General features: G+C 30.6%; 1 protein-coding gene across 1 annotated transcript in view; it reads left to right on the forward strand.

The window, feature by feature from the left end:
* Positions 1 to 14,712, forward strand: part of LOC127840489 (E3 ubiquitin-protein ligase rnf213-alpha-like) — a 58,247-nt gene that overhangs the window by 37,023 nt on the left and 6,512 nt on the right. The window contains exons 37-43 of the mRNA XM_052368906.1: positions 17 to 187; positions 302 to 364; positions 477 to 586; positions 1,225 to 1,362; positions 1,562 to 1,724; positions 2,250 to 2,317; positions 14,095 to 14,233. Of these exons, the coding sequence (XP_052224866.1) occupies positions 17 to 187; positions 302 to 364; positions 477 to 586; positions 1,225 to 1,362; positions 1,562 to 1,724; positions 2,250 to 2,317; positions 14,095 to 14,233 (852 nt within the window). The remainder of the gene's footprint in view (positions 1 to 16; positions 188 to 301; positions 365 to 476; positions 587 to 1,224; positions 1,363 to 1,561; positions 1,725 to 2,249; positions 2,318 to 14,094; positions 14,234 to 14,712) is intronic.

The following is a 14,712-nucleotide window of genomic DNA, read 5'->3' on the forward strand; positions in this document are numbered from 1 at the left end:
TTTTTTTCTATGGTAGGTTCAAATTGTGTCATATCAGTGCAGTCCATTATCAACACCAGACGGAATAGTTGCAACTTTTCGGCAATGCGCTGAATTTCAAAAAGACAAAAATCTTAGATCATTTGTCTCAGTTGTTGTTCTAGACGAAGTTGGATTAGCAGAAGATAGCCCAAGAATGCCGCTAAAGGTAGGAAAATACGTTTGATTCCATTTTTGAAATACATATTTGTTTAATAAATTATTTATGTAAATTGCTCGTTTTCGTTGCAGTGAAATAATTGTAGAATCTTTTGTATTGCAGACATTGCATCCCTTGTTAGAAGATGGTTGCCAATCTGACGAAACGCAGGAGTCATTCAAAAAGGTTATTATAACGTCTGTATCTACAGCGAAGTAAATGCATTTTTTTTAAATCCAGTTTTTATGTTTCTATATACAATAAAATAAACAACAAAAACTGTATCTTTAATTTAAAGGTTGCTTTTATTGGAATATCAAATTGGGCACTTGATCCAGCAAAAATGAACAGAGGTATAAGTGTTAAACGAGATGTACCCGGATTGGATGAACTGATCAAGAGTGCCAGGTAGTATACTTGTTTGTTAATTTTATCAATAACTTGTGATGATATCTGTATCAATAAAAATGGCCATATAGCTCTTTTTCATTTTTACGTGTTTTGTACGTAAAATATTTGTATCACCATTCTAGGTCAAATAGTCCGATCAGCATCATATCTGATGTGGAATATTTACTAATTACCACATATTTAACTATACAAAATTACTAGCTAAAAATGCAATCGTCGAACGAGGGATTTAATATCTTCTTTAAGGCTGAAAGTCACTACAGAAGAATAATATACTTGTGTTGAAAACACCAATAAAATATATTCATGCTCACATACTGGGAAATCCATGCACAAATAACCATACAATTAAAACATAGTAGGACTACTTTTTTCAAGCGTTTAAGATTGTTAATTGGAAAGATGATTATTATAAGATGGTAGTTGCACGCAAGGTATATTACTGAAATAAAAAATTTAAAGACAAAATAATAGAATATGACTTATATTTGAGGCGTTATTATATTTATTGAATTTATCAAACAGTTGCATAAATTGATAGTAAGTTTTACAGCTTGTAACTAGTTTGATTATATTTTTGACATATAAACATGGTGTTGTGTGTTTCATAAATGTTTATATTTTTACTATTTCAGAGGCATTTGCAAAACTAACTTGGACGTTGAAACTCTGATGGAGCCCTTCATTGAACCGATTTCAAAAGCGTACATACACGTTTTTGAAACTGCTTTAAAAAAGATGCGCGAATTTTATGGACTACGTGACTTTTATAGGTACATTTAAGACGAAATTAAATAACAAGATATTTAGTTTTTCTGCTTAACATTTCAAAGCATTAATAGTCTACCGTTTTTAGTGAATTATATATATATATAACAAACGATACAAATCTGATAAAACACGTGAAGGCATTAAAAATGGCTTTATTAAAAACAAGAAGAAACATATAATGTATAATCTTTAAATTTCAAGTCTTGTAAAAATGTTATCCGGATTCGTGGCCGAAACAAAAAAGACACCGACATGGCCGGAGATGCTCCATGCTATCAAAAGAAATTTCGGAGGCCTTGACCTAGTAAACCCAGAGAAATACTTCAAAAAAGAGCTGTCCAATGCAATGGACTTTTCTCCAGATGTAAGTTTAAATTGAGTTTTAATAGCAATGTGATATAAACATAATACAACGAGCAAAACTCTTTCATGATCAAAATCAAACATTGGATGTTTTCATGACGAGTAAAGAACGGTAGCAAGTACACGACCACTGATTTCTATGAATACTTTCTATGAATACTTGAATTTTTAAAGGGATCTTGTGCACTTATTGTTTAATTATAAACCAAAGATCTTCATAATTATGCACGATTGTATGTAAAGAAAATCATGGTAAATCCTTGTAAATATATAGTCCATTAACAAGTTCAAACACACAAAGGATCCGATTGATTTGTGCTTTTAAAACTTTACCTTTACCTTTCGTCATACAGCGCAGTATCCTGTCCGTGATATATACTCTTATGACACGTACGATTTCCAGCATAATTACTCACCATATCATCAACCGTCGCAGCAAATATATGAATTGTTTACAATGACATAATTTATATAGTTGTTTGTGAATGTTATGTTTTATTTAAAAACAATTTAAATGTATTTTAAGCGTTTCAATAAAGGACCCGATTGCAGCACCAATGGACTTATTGAAGCCTGCTTGTTTGATTCGTCAAGGTAATGTTGTTTTTTTTGTTAATTGTTTTTCGACTGTTAAACACTGATCGAAATTTTAGTTATGCTGCAGTAAAATGATAACGTTGTCAATTTAATTGATTTGGTTTTAGGCATAATATAATTCAATCATACTTTTTTGTGCTTCTCTAAGCATACGACTCATTATCAATGTGATAAAAACAAACATAAAAGTATAAATCTTATCACAAATCCCCAACGGAGTTTACTAGGGAAATTGTGTTTTGTACCTTAATTGTATACGCAGCATGGTATTTATTAGAATGTACAGCATTTTTGTTATTTACCCATTGATCTGAACTATGAAAACAAATATGTTAATATTTATAATAAGAGCCTCGATATAACTTGTAATATTTAAATATTCATTTGCGTTTACTATATCGTTTTAATAAATAATTTTTTGTAAATTTAATAATCAACCTAATTGAATGTGTTACACAATAGCTTAAGAATGTTGAAACAGCAATCAGCTCCTTATCAAGCATACAAACATTGTACTCGTTAAAAATATTTTTGCGTCACTGTTTTCACATTAATTATGTTTGTTTAACACGCATGACTAATTAGAGTCGATGACCTGTCTAATAATTTGTATTTTTATTTCATTCTCTGCTTGATTTCGATTACGTATTTAATGCTTATCTCGGGCTAGCGTTCGGGCCTTAAGGATTTGTATAATGTCTTTCCATATGAAATTGATTTCCGTAACAATGATTTAAAGTGTATAACCAGACATAACAATTAAAACAATACATGTTTCCAATATTATGTGGATAACACTAGTTGGTAACCAAAGGATAAATGTTTAACACATGTAGTGCATTATTCCCTTTTATGCCATTTACAAAATGTTGAATTTATTCAGTCTGGAATGTTGTTATTTTAATATTGCATTTTAACATATTGTATATAATACAATTATACATAAATTGACACTTATATTTTGTGTATCGACCAACAATAGGGTATATATGTACTCTATACTTTGTGTATTGTATAATCGTCAATAAGACAATTTATGTGCAAAATGAACATTTCTTCATAACTTCGTAATAAAAACACAATGACTGGCCTAAACAAATTGATAAGTAGGTCATGCATTGACCCAGTGAATCCGTTGCCAATAAGATATCTGACATATTGAATATCAATACTTCAAAAAATGAAGTTGTTGTTGATTTAAAACAATTTTGCTAAACAATTATTCGTGTCAACAAGTTTGTCATCATAATGAATATTATTAATTCGACCAAAGTGTGCATATATTTATATAACCTCTTAAGAAAAAGCACTCGTCACACCTTTCAAAGTAGAAATGACTGCATTGAATAGCATATGAAAATCTATCAAGTTTCTAGACTGTTAATCTGCTTTTGAATGTATTTGAATAATGGAGCTTCAGAAATATTATCAGCAGGCAAATATGCAAATCTTTTACTTAAGGCAAATGTCCAACTGTCAATACAATACAAAACAATACTTACAATATTACATTTACCATAATAATGATAAAATCTTGGGTCACTTACCTGGAAGGGTCAATGCAAACCATGATGGGATTAAACCGGTTTGAAGCCATGCCAGATTGTACAAATATCGAAAGAATAATAATGTTGTTTTTCTGCAATTAAATACAAGATAAAATTCTATGATTCTCTAGTCAATAATTGTTTTATAATATGACTAACATAAAACTTGTAATATTTAAATGTTTCGTTAACAAGAACCAACGCGCGCCAAACGTTGTTTATTTTAAATGGCGCAATTTGCCACACCCATCAATCGATTCGAGGTAAACGGTGTGGTTCGACGAGCGCAACTCAAACTAATGATTATTTTCAAACGACGAAGATGTTTTTTTATGAATAAATGCTTAATTATTTGAATTTGTAATTATAACCTTTAAATGCCCATAAATGTGTCGGTACATAGCCTTAAGTAATTGAAAAAAATGGAAAACGTTTGGACACATAGTTTATACCCGATATGTATAATAATATTTATTCAGAATGGGAATGTCATTGCAATGGTTCAGCAAATTTTAGAGGGACGGTTTTTTTTCATATCAAGCATCACAAAATATAAAATCCATAACTCTGTTGCTAACTGGCATGGTATTTGTAATGCACTTGCAATTTCTGTTCACGACTTCCGCTTTACGTTTATGTGGGTCAAATGGTGACTTACCATACGTTTGTATTGATATATCTGAAATTATTGAAAGACTTAAAAATGAAACATTTATCATTTTCAGTGATGTTAACCTTTTGATAAAACCCGAATAAGATTACTTTAATTACAATAATATAAATAAGGCTCGAAATACAATATTAGAATTAATAAATGGCTAAAACCTTGTATATCCCTTCAGACAATATAACCGGTCAAAGAAAAGATTACGCGGCGTAGAAACAATCCAATACAACAGGCTAGACTTGATTCATTTTTAATCATATCCGATTTTTAAAACATATGAAATTCACTGAAATTGAACCAAGTATCCAGTCGGATCACCTAATCATCATTTTAAATGTACTTGTTACATATTTTTGCTGACAAGCCAGGCCTTAGAAACATAATACTTCTCTAGTTTTAGACATTGTGTATGTCAAGGAAATAAACAAACTTTATGATGTTAAACTTCAATTTGCGAAACCAATTTACAATTTTGAAAAAAAAAATCTGACAGTGAATTTACTATACGTGATACACTTTTTTAGGAACTCTGCTGATGAAATTAAGATGCAAATCTATTTTATATTGGTCATATATAAAATGGAAAACACAGATACAAACAAATATTAAAAATAGTTAAAGAACATTGAAGAACTAGATAATTTAAAATCTGAAATAAATAATGGACAAAGCTAAAAATAAAAAGGCTGTATGATAAGACCAAAGTGTCCATGAACTTCACAAGGTGAAAAGCCATCTAAATATTTATGCAGCCTCGAAAAAAAACAACAAGGGACACAATTGTCACAAAACCAGGTTTTCACTAAACAAAGTCTGATAAAGGGAGACAACTACAACTCAAAATATGCATTGCTACTGATTGTTCATCACAGTAACCCCCCTTGTTTGAAAATCAATCTATTTTTAATCGTCGCGACCTTGACCTTTGAGATATCTACGTAATTCTTTCGCGCGACACACCGTCCAATGATGGTGAACAAATGCGCCAAATGATTTTAAAATCTGACAATGAACGACATAGTTATGGCCCGGACAAGCTTGTTCCGACCGACCGCCCGTCCACCCGCCCGCCCGCCAGCCCGCCTGCATTCGCCAATCTAATAACCAGTTTTTCCTTCGGAAAACCTGGTTAACAAAACCAATATTCAAACTAAAAATGAAAAATCATGAAATAGTCGACAAAAAAAGAATCCTTAATGCAATAACACTCCTTTTGAGTCATACACGTGACTGGAGTTATGAAGATTTTGATATAACTATATGTACATGGAATAGAATGTCCAAAATTAAACCAGAGTGCGTGGAATTCAATCGAACGTTGCATAACTGTCGAGGAAAATTTAACCGTTTTGAATAATACGTTACATATTACAAGACATGTATTTCTTACCTTAAAGCAGAGTGTTTTTTTTTTTTGTCAAAAATGTCTGGAAAAAGATGGGTGTTTTTGTTGTGAGATCCGTAAATGAATCTTTTAAATGTGGTAATGTATCTTTTACACAAATACAAGGTATCGTAACCTGTATTCCGAAGGGGATGAATCTATGTTTTTATACAAAATTGGCGCCCAATAACTCTTTTGAATACTGTTTATAAAATGGCATCGGGAGTAATAGCCAATATATTATAATTATTTATCGGCCAATCAATTCATAACGACCTGACCGGTTTCATTGAAGGGAAAGTACAAGTTTAATGTATGACATTATGTGTAACACTGAAGAAAATTAGATCCCTGGTTTACTTCTTATAATAGACTTTGAAAAGCCATTCGATTCATTGGCGTGGTCATTTGTACAAAACACTTTCTTAAATTTCGGTTGAGACATAAAAGGTTGGTTTCAGGTCTTATATAGTGATTTTCAATCTGCTGTTTTCAGTGTTGTCACTTATCTTTTTTCCCTGTTGACAGGGGCGGCAGACAGAGCCTCTAATGTTATATTTGTATGTTCTGTGCTAAAGTTGTGTCACTTGAAATGAGAGATAACAAGAAAAAAAAGGTATAACATTTATAAAGTTATCCCAGTTTGCGGATGATATACTACTTTTTTATAACAAATGAAACCCTCATGTTATACAGGATTTTGCAAATATTTCAGGTCTTAATGTAAATTTTGATAAAACAAATGTTATATGGTATGCACACATATAGTTCCGATACCAAAGAATATTGAGTGGATGCAACAAATGCTTGGAATTTTCTTTCGATTGTGACCTGTCAAACATGGAAAACATAAATAACGATGACAAAAAAGTTAAAATGGAAGATATTCTAAATAATTGGAAAAGAGAAATTTTTCAGAAATTGGAAAGATTCTAAAAACACTCTTTGTGTTATTATTGAATAACTTAATCATGTCACTGCCTAACCCATTAAATGCAATTTAAAACTCAATAAACACTTATATTTTTAACAAAATCAAGTTAACAATAATAGTAAACAAATATAGTGAAGGAGATAAAAAAAAATGAACAATTGAGATTATCCACTATTTTATACTAAAAAAATATCGAGGAGAAATACAAGTTTGTTCTTTAAATAATTAGTTGGGTACATATACAGGTTGACCCCACAAAAAATGGCACATAGCTTATAAAAAAATTACCGAAATCGGAACTCAAGATGGCCGCAAAGATGGCCGTAAAAACCTATTAATGATCATTACTATGTAACTATCCACTCAAATTTGATTATTTTGGTGACTATATCAAGGTTTCAGGGGGCAAACAACCAGTACCGGATTACGCATAAGGCGTATGCAACTTTCTATGGACCCCCGACTTATAGGGGCCCGATAAGACCATTACGAAATAAAGTGAGTTTACTTACTCAGCTGAATCTAATGAATTGACAAAGCAAATTATTTTATTACAATGTTATATTTCGATTAAAGGCTTGAAATTGCCACGGCTTATCAACTCAATTTAAGGCAGGAACAATTCGCGTCGAGCAAGTTTTTATATAAAATTGAATATATGTCTCTGTTCGCCCTAATAATTTACGCATAATCTTTAAAAATATCTAGAAGTATGCTTTAACTGAACAATTGCTACCCGTTTACCAAACAACTACTGAATGACTTCCTCGAAAAGAGTCTCGAAACTTGAGGACTATTAAGCATAGTAAATAAATGTATTAAATATGTAACGCATGCGTTTAGTTTTCACTTCCGTGATTTTATTGAAAGTCTTTGTAAATATTGTATTATACCCCGCCGAAAGACGTATGGATATGGAAATGGTAGGCGTTTTTCCGTCCGTCCTTTCATGCGTGCGTGTTTGTGTGCATGTGTGGGTGTGAAAATGAGTTATTGTTTCTATTCATCAAATGTTGCATGCAATTTTTATAAAAAAATAAAATACTTATTCCAATTGCTGTCTAGTTTTCACTTGCTGTCAAGTATAAACACTATCCTTTCTTATTTTGACCTGACGAAATGCTTTGATTCAAAATATATAAAAACGGACTATTGCACAAGCTTAAAAAACGGCATTAACCGTAGATTGATGAAAATTATTCAGTCGACGTATGAAGATATTAATATATATGTTAAACATGGGGTCGTTGTCGGATTACTTTGATTGCGAAATAAGAGAGGCAATCTAGTCTATACAATGTTCTTTTTACGCTAACGAAATTGAGTAATAACAATGAAAACATTTTAACATTATACCAGCTTTATATATTATTGTTTGAATGTGATGCTGTTTTTTTTCCGAAACACCGAAAGGATTGCAAAAATTATTTAGATAACATATAGCAATTTTGTGATTGATGGAAGCTGAAAGTGTATGTAGCATCAAACAAATGTCATATATTAAAACAGTGGAAATAATTCACAGAACGAGCTAATACTTTATAATCATGAGCAAAAGGAAATTTTTAAATCATTTAATTATCGCGGCATTGTATTATAAAGTGGAGTTTTTGTATACAAACTACTCAACTTTTATCAGAAAAAGGCCTTAAGGCTATGGTGTTGTTGCATTTTTCAATCACCAAAGACATATAGGTTCCTGATATAGAGAATACATGGTTGGTGCCGAGATGGAGAAAGTTTATCCGGTGAGGCTTAGAAAAAAGAAAATAGGGCGAGCTTTAGCGAGCCCTATTTTTCATTTTCGGGCCGAACCGGATAAACTTTCTCCATCTCAACACCAACCATGTATTTTATTTATTCTGCTTCGTGCCGTTGACACATTTTATCAAAGACAAATGATAAATTGACATAAAAATATAATTATTCTTGTCGAGCCTCCTAAATGTACACAACATTACAGACGACCGAATAACTACTGATTGTGTCACGTAAAAAATAGTTCCACTTTAAACTGTTCCTTTCAATACTTACCTATTCAAAATATGAGAAGAAATAAACAACGAATCGAGAATGTGATATTTTTCTTGGTAAAAAAATGAAAACAAAATGCAGCAGCAAAACAAAAACTAAATTGTATTTACCTTAATTACAATAAAACAATAAATTTACAATGATATACACATCCATTTTCTGTTCTTCGATCCCTTTGTCGAAATCCATTTTCTTTTTTCCATCCCTATTATCGAAATGTATTTTAAACCACACCATTTTTGATAGCGTTTGTATCGAATGCTATCCACTCTGACCCAAAACCCGATTTACGAAATCGATATCCTGCCGAAGCTAATTATTTTATTCCTATCGAAGTTAACAATTATGAATGACAAAAACACAATGCGAAATACGTTTATGAATCGTTCGATGCTTTACAAATATTTAAAAAAAAACTACTGTTAAAACCACCATGTCAAAATTGTTGTCCCTAAAATCCTGAGATCGTCTGAGAAATGACGTCACACTAGATACGTCATAAATTGCGTAAATAAGTAAATGAAAATGATAAATACGGAAAGCTGGTTCGGTAATATATTTTAAAGAAGAAAAAAGGATGATATATAATAAAAAGATAACATTCATAATGCCTCCAAATAAATTTCAAAGGTCAACTATTAGAACATGTAAATAGTCACAGCGTGCGTAGGAATACACTACTTCCTGTTGACCGGAGATAGGAAAATTTATTCGACCCTGCTTTATTTGGTCAATGTTTGCAACAGAGGCAGGATAAAACATATATCTGAATTTGTTTTATTCTTATGATATTTCAATATTGTGTTATGCGTTTAAGGTTTTGGGTTTTACAAATGCTGAAGTTACTGAAATAGTTTATAGAAGATATTTTAAACAAAATCTTGGTGTCAAAATGACCTAGGGCGATACTCGTAATATGTATATATATATATATATATATATATATATATATATATATATATATATATATATATATATATATATATAATATATATATATATATATATATATATATATATATATATATATATATATATATATATCCTTATGTACGAATTATACAATATTTGTTATAAGTGTTTACAAATAAACAAACTACTTGTAAATTATAGAGAACACTATAGTATATAAGACACAGTGCTGAAAATAAAACCCAATGTATCCCTTGGATAGCCAAAGTACAGGACTGCTTCAAAATACGTTTTCTATGTTTGGATGTATCACGTCATTAGATTCAAAAGTATTTATTCCTAGATTTAAAACTAGACTTATTGACATGTACATAAGTGTGTTGCGAACTGATTTAAATTTAATTATTTCATTATCTTTATACAAAGGATGGAAACATTGATTTGAAGTATATAATTACCTTAACATAGTCCTAAACATTCATTTAAGAAATAGGAAATAAAACTAAGACATCCGTACCATATGGTAAAAATTGAGTCTGTGAGACATATAAATATTCATAAAAATGAACGTAAATGTAACTCAAATGATATCGAAGATTATCATTGTGTAACTGTTTGTCCCCTTAATACGGATAATAGAAAACCAAGTATATTTACAACTTATAACTGACCTAGTATGCATTTATGTACACTTTTGTTAATAAACACGAACACACAAGTTCTAACTAAACTAGCTATATATTTTATAAAAGCTTTTAAAATAAGAACTTAGAAATTGCATGTAAATGTTGAGTAATATAATGGCCGTAGTGCATTTTTAACACTTTATTATATTATTATATACGATATTGGTCACTTTCGCATTACTATAAATGTGCTTACTTCTTATATATTGTCAGTTTTGTATATATAACGATGAACTAGTTTTGTTGATGTTATATAATTACACATTATTTTTTGTTCTATTCTGTTAATAAACCACAATATTAAACAATGTTCTTAGTAAAGAGCGTTAGTTTGGTAGTTTAAACATAATGTTTAGAATAAATGACAATGAATATGCAAATCATTAATTCCCTTAAAGTACTAAAACCTGGAATTAACTAAGTGTAATAACACCTTATAAGAATATTTCCGTCTCCGCAACATGATTTGCTATGTCAATATTTCCTTGTCTTATAAATTATAGAAAATGTGTGTTAAATTGCAAAGATTAGGCGAGTAATTCCTTCCTGATATGTGAACTATTAAATAGTTATTTACATGTCTATTCTTTCCAAAACGCTGAAGAATTTGTACATCAAGTAAATTGCTAAATCGGTAATCTCGTTTCACAAAGTACATGTGTTAATCAAAGAAAGACCATTATTAACACGTGCATTTAATATATTTTTTTTCAAAGAACCCATATAATATAGTTAGTTCACATGTCTGACGGATCAAAAAATGCACATGCTTTTATGCAATATATATTTTACTGGCGCTGAATTATTTCACTGTGATACTGTAAATACATTATTTTAAACAATAAATTACAGACCATTAAATAAAAACAAGTGACACGAATTCTAAACTTCTATCTATACGCGATTATTAAAAGATATACGTGTATTTTTTTCACAAACCTTCTTAACACCTTCTATTGATACAAATAGCAATACTTCAATCAAAAAGGCAGGTCGAGTGGCCTATCTCTCAGGATAGTAGTTATATGGCCCGGTCGTTTTTGTTAGGTTTTTTAGTATTATTTAACAAAGGGTAATAACTTCTTGAACATGATATTAAAATGAACAAAACATACAAAAAAAAAAAACAAATATGGGCAAACTTTACTTTTATTTTGGAAACAAGTATGTATAGCATGATTACCGCATGGCAACCTCACATCGATCTATATTATAATCATACATTTATGTGTATTATCCATAAATATTATCACAATGGTTAAATTTGGCAATAAAGTTTACACAATGTTGCATCCAGAATGCAGGGAATACTTCTGATTCATGTAAATTTTTATTTTCCCGGATTGTTGTATTTTAAATCCGAAATATTCAACTACATGGACATTTAAACGTATATTATCACACTTTTGTATAATAAGCCATTTATTTTATTAAAAGACAAAATAAGATCTCCTGTAGTTTGAAAATAAACCTCTTTTGTTGTCCCGTCCGTCAGAACTACGTCGAACCGCTTGACAGGTGTGTTTTCTTGACGTCAATGTTTGCGTTATGTTGCGTTTGCATGCCCGTTATTTCGAGCGTTTAGAAACGGCTAAAACGCAATCTATTTTCAGACCAGAAAGTAATGGTGGGAAAACTTTACTTTCGACAAAACATTGATATAGTCATTTGACTAACACCTTTTCTTTCAATTAAATTGTTCCTATATATACATCATATACATATATATACTATTATGAAATACTCAGTAAAAACCATTGATTTTGTACACTTACTTAAAGCAAAAGCTATTCTCCATTAGTGTCATTCTACCAATCATTCATCTATTAGCATATTAGTTGATCACTTATTATATTTAGAACTATTACATATTTATACAAAATGAACACTATTTAAAACTACAATAACATATTGTGACGTTAGAAATACTTATCATTGATTTATGCGCAAACCATACCGTAGTGGTAATGGCTATAACTGACTAGTCGACCACTTTTCGGGACGGAAAAGAAGACGTCCTCTCGTGATATTGTGTGTAGGATTGAACCAAATATACTCTTTACTCAGATAATGGCGACTCGGATCATCTATCACGGGCTATTGAACTCACGCTCTTAACTTTCCATGGTTCCCATCTGAACATCATGTTTGCAGTTTTCTTCATCCGTCTGTGCCAGTCATGTTTTTTATTGGCTACATTCATTAACTCAAACCCGATTAAAATAATGAAAACAACTGATGCACCAAACTATTATAATACTTATCCCTGTGTGTGGGTCTATTTTGTCCTATCTATTATATCTTAATTTGACTCGTCATAACCGACATAGACAAAAAAGACTCCCTTCTCCATCAATCCCGCCAGTTGTTACTACATTTGGTCCATTTTTATGAATTGAGTGTCAACTCCTGATTTTTTTTAAAGGAATGTGCATATAGTGCTTAAATATAGCAGTTCCTCTGTTTAAATTGTCTAATTACATAGATTTGCATTATACTTATTACAAACATATAATATAGTCAAAAACAGAAGATGAATAGATCGTTTATGTTGTTAGAAATTCAAACGATGAATCAACACGTCATGCACACGTTTGGTGTTCGAGTGTGGTAGCAATAATCATATACTTGTTTAACGTATTTTGGTATACGTTTTCAGTGATTTTATGCAGACAAAATATGTAAAATCTATAATGGAATATTTATATAAGTGAAAGATATAACTTAACATAAACTGATACCAAATAAATGATGAAGACAATTACAGAAAAAAGTAACTTTATTACATCAAATATGCTCAATAATGTCTTGAAAACTGATTTTAGAAATAAAATATTTTATCATTTGAGAACTATTGTATACTGTTGCGTAGTTTATGCAATGGTTTATGATTTCTTAAAGAAAAATATTATTTAACATCTTGTTCTCAAAACAACGTACTACATAACGAAAAATCACGAATCTCCGTAGCCGATCAGATCATCCGAGACGTGACACATTTTTTGGGTGTCTAATAAACAGATACAAATAACAGTTTCAGCACCAGCTTTCACTCATATTCAGTCATATTCAGTTTTGTTTCCCTGCGCCGTTGGAGTAGTACATTTTAAATTAATTATAGTGTGATTGCTATTTTAATGTTAACGTTTAACATATTAATATACAACGCGCAGTTAACCGAACATACTTATTTCAAACAGTTATTAATGAAAGATAAAAACGTATAGCCAAGTATAATTAAGCATGTCCCTTTTCATCGATTAGATTGTAAACGTTTATAAACACCATGCTATAAACATGTTGGAATATTTACATTTACGAAACCGTTTTATAATGTTTAATTGCCATGTTATGATCTAAACAGGAAAATACTCGATTTCAAAAATTAAACTAATTTATTGTTTGTGGTTTGTAAAAGAAAGTTAGAAAATCATTGAGGCACAATTAGTTTTAAATACTCACCATAGCTATTTCCCCTTCAATTACCACACCAAATTGTTTAAAATGACTTGGAGTTTGGAAGTCCCTGTACTTAACTCTATTGTATGTCTTATCAAAAAGTATACAAATTACATATATGCATATTTAAATTATTAGTATCAACATTTCAGAGAGAGTCGATATTTACTGTTGCTAACTGAAAACGACGGAGCTCTGGGAATAGTACAACAGATGCTGGCAAGAAGAAGTGAAGCAAGACCTATAACACTTTTTGGAAGTAGCTTTCCAAGTGATCAAAAATATACACAAGTATGAAGTGGTCTAATAATGCAAGCTGTAATCGTTGTAAACGTTTTATGTTTTGCATGATAATAAGTTTATTTTTATTGAAAATAAAAGACTTTGGTTTGTCTGACTTTATTTGATATTTGTGTAAACAGGTATGTCTTCGTTAATTTGTTTAAACACTATTTATTTAGTTATTTGTACGTATATATAAGCAATGCATAAAGACTGCAAAATACAATTTGACAGAATCGAGAAAAAAAGTTCGAGATTTATGCTATGTCTCGGTTCTGTCAGTTAGAAATGCTGCTGATTAGGTATAAACAACTAAACTTGTAACAACAATTTATATAAATTGAAAAATTACGAACACACTCGTACATCGGTTGTTATTCAGATACCGAAAATAATGAACGATATTATACCAAACGTATAACAAATTTGTGTAGCAAGAGAAAACGTTAATCGGATGAGTAAGAAAGTGAACGAAGAGAAATAGTAGA

Source organism: Dreissena polymorpha, chromosome 8 (genome assembly GCF_020536995.1).
Source record: "Dreissena polymorpha isolate Duluth1 chromosome 8, UMN_Dpol_1.0, whole genome shotgun sequence".
Taxonomy (NCBI): Eukaryota; Metazoa; Mollusca; class Bivalvia; order Myida; family Dreissenidae; genus Dreissena; species Dreissena polymorpha.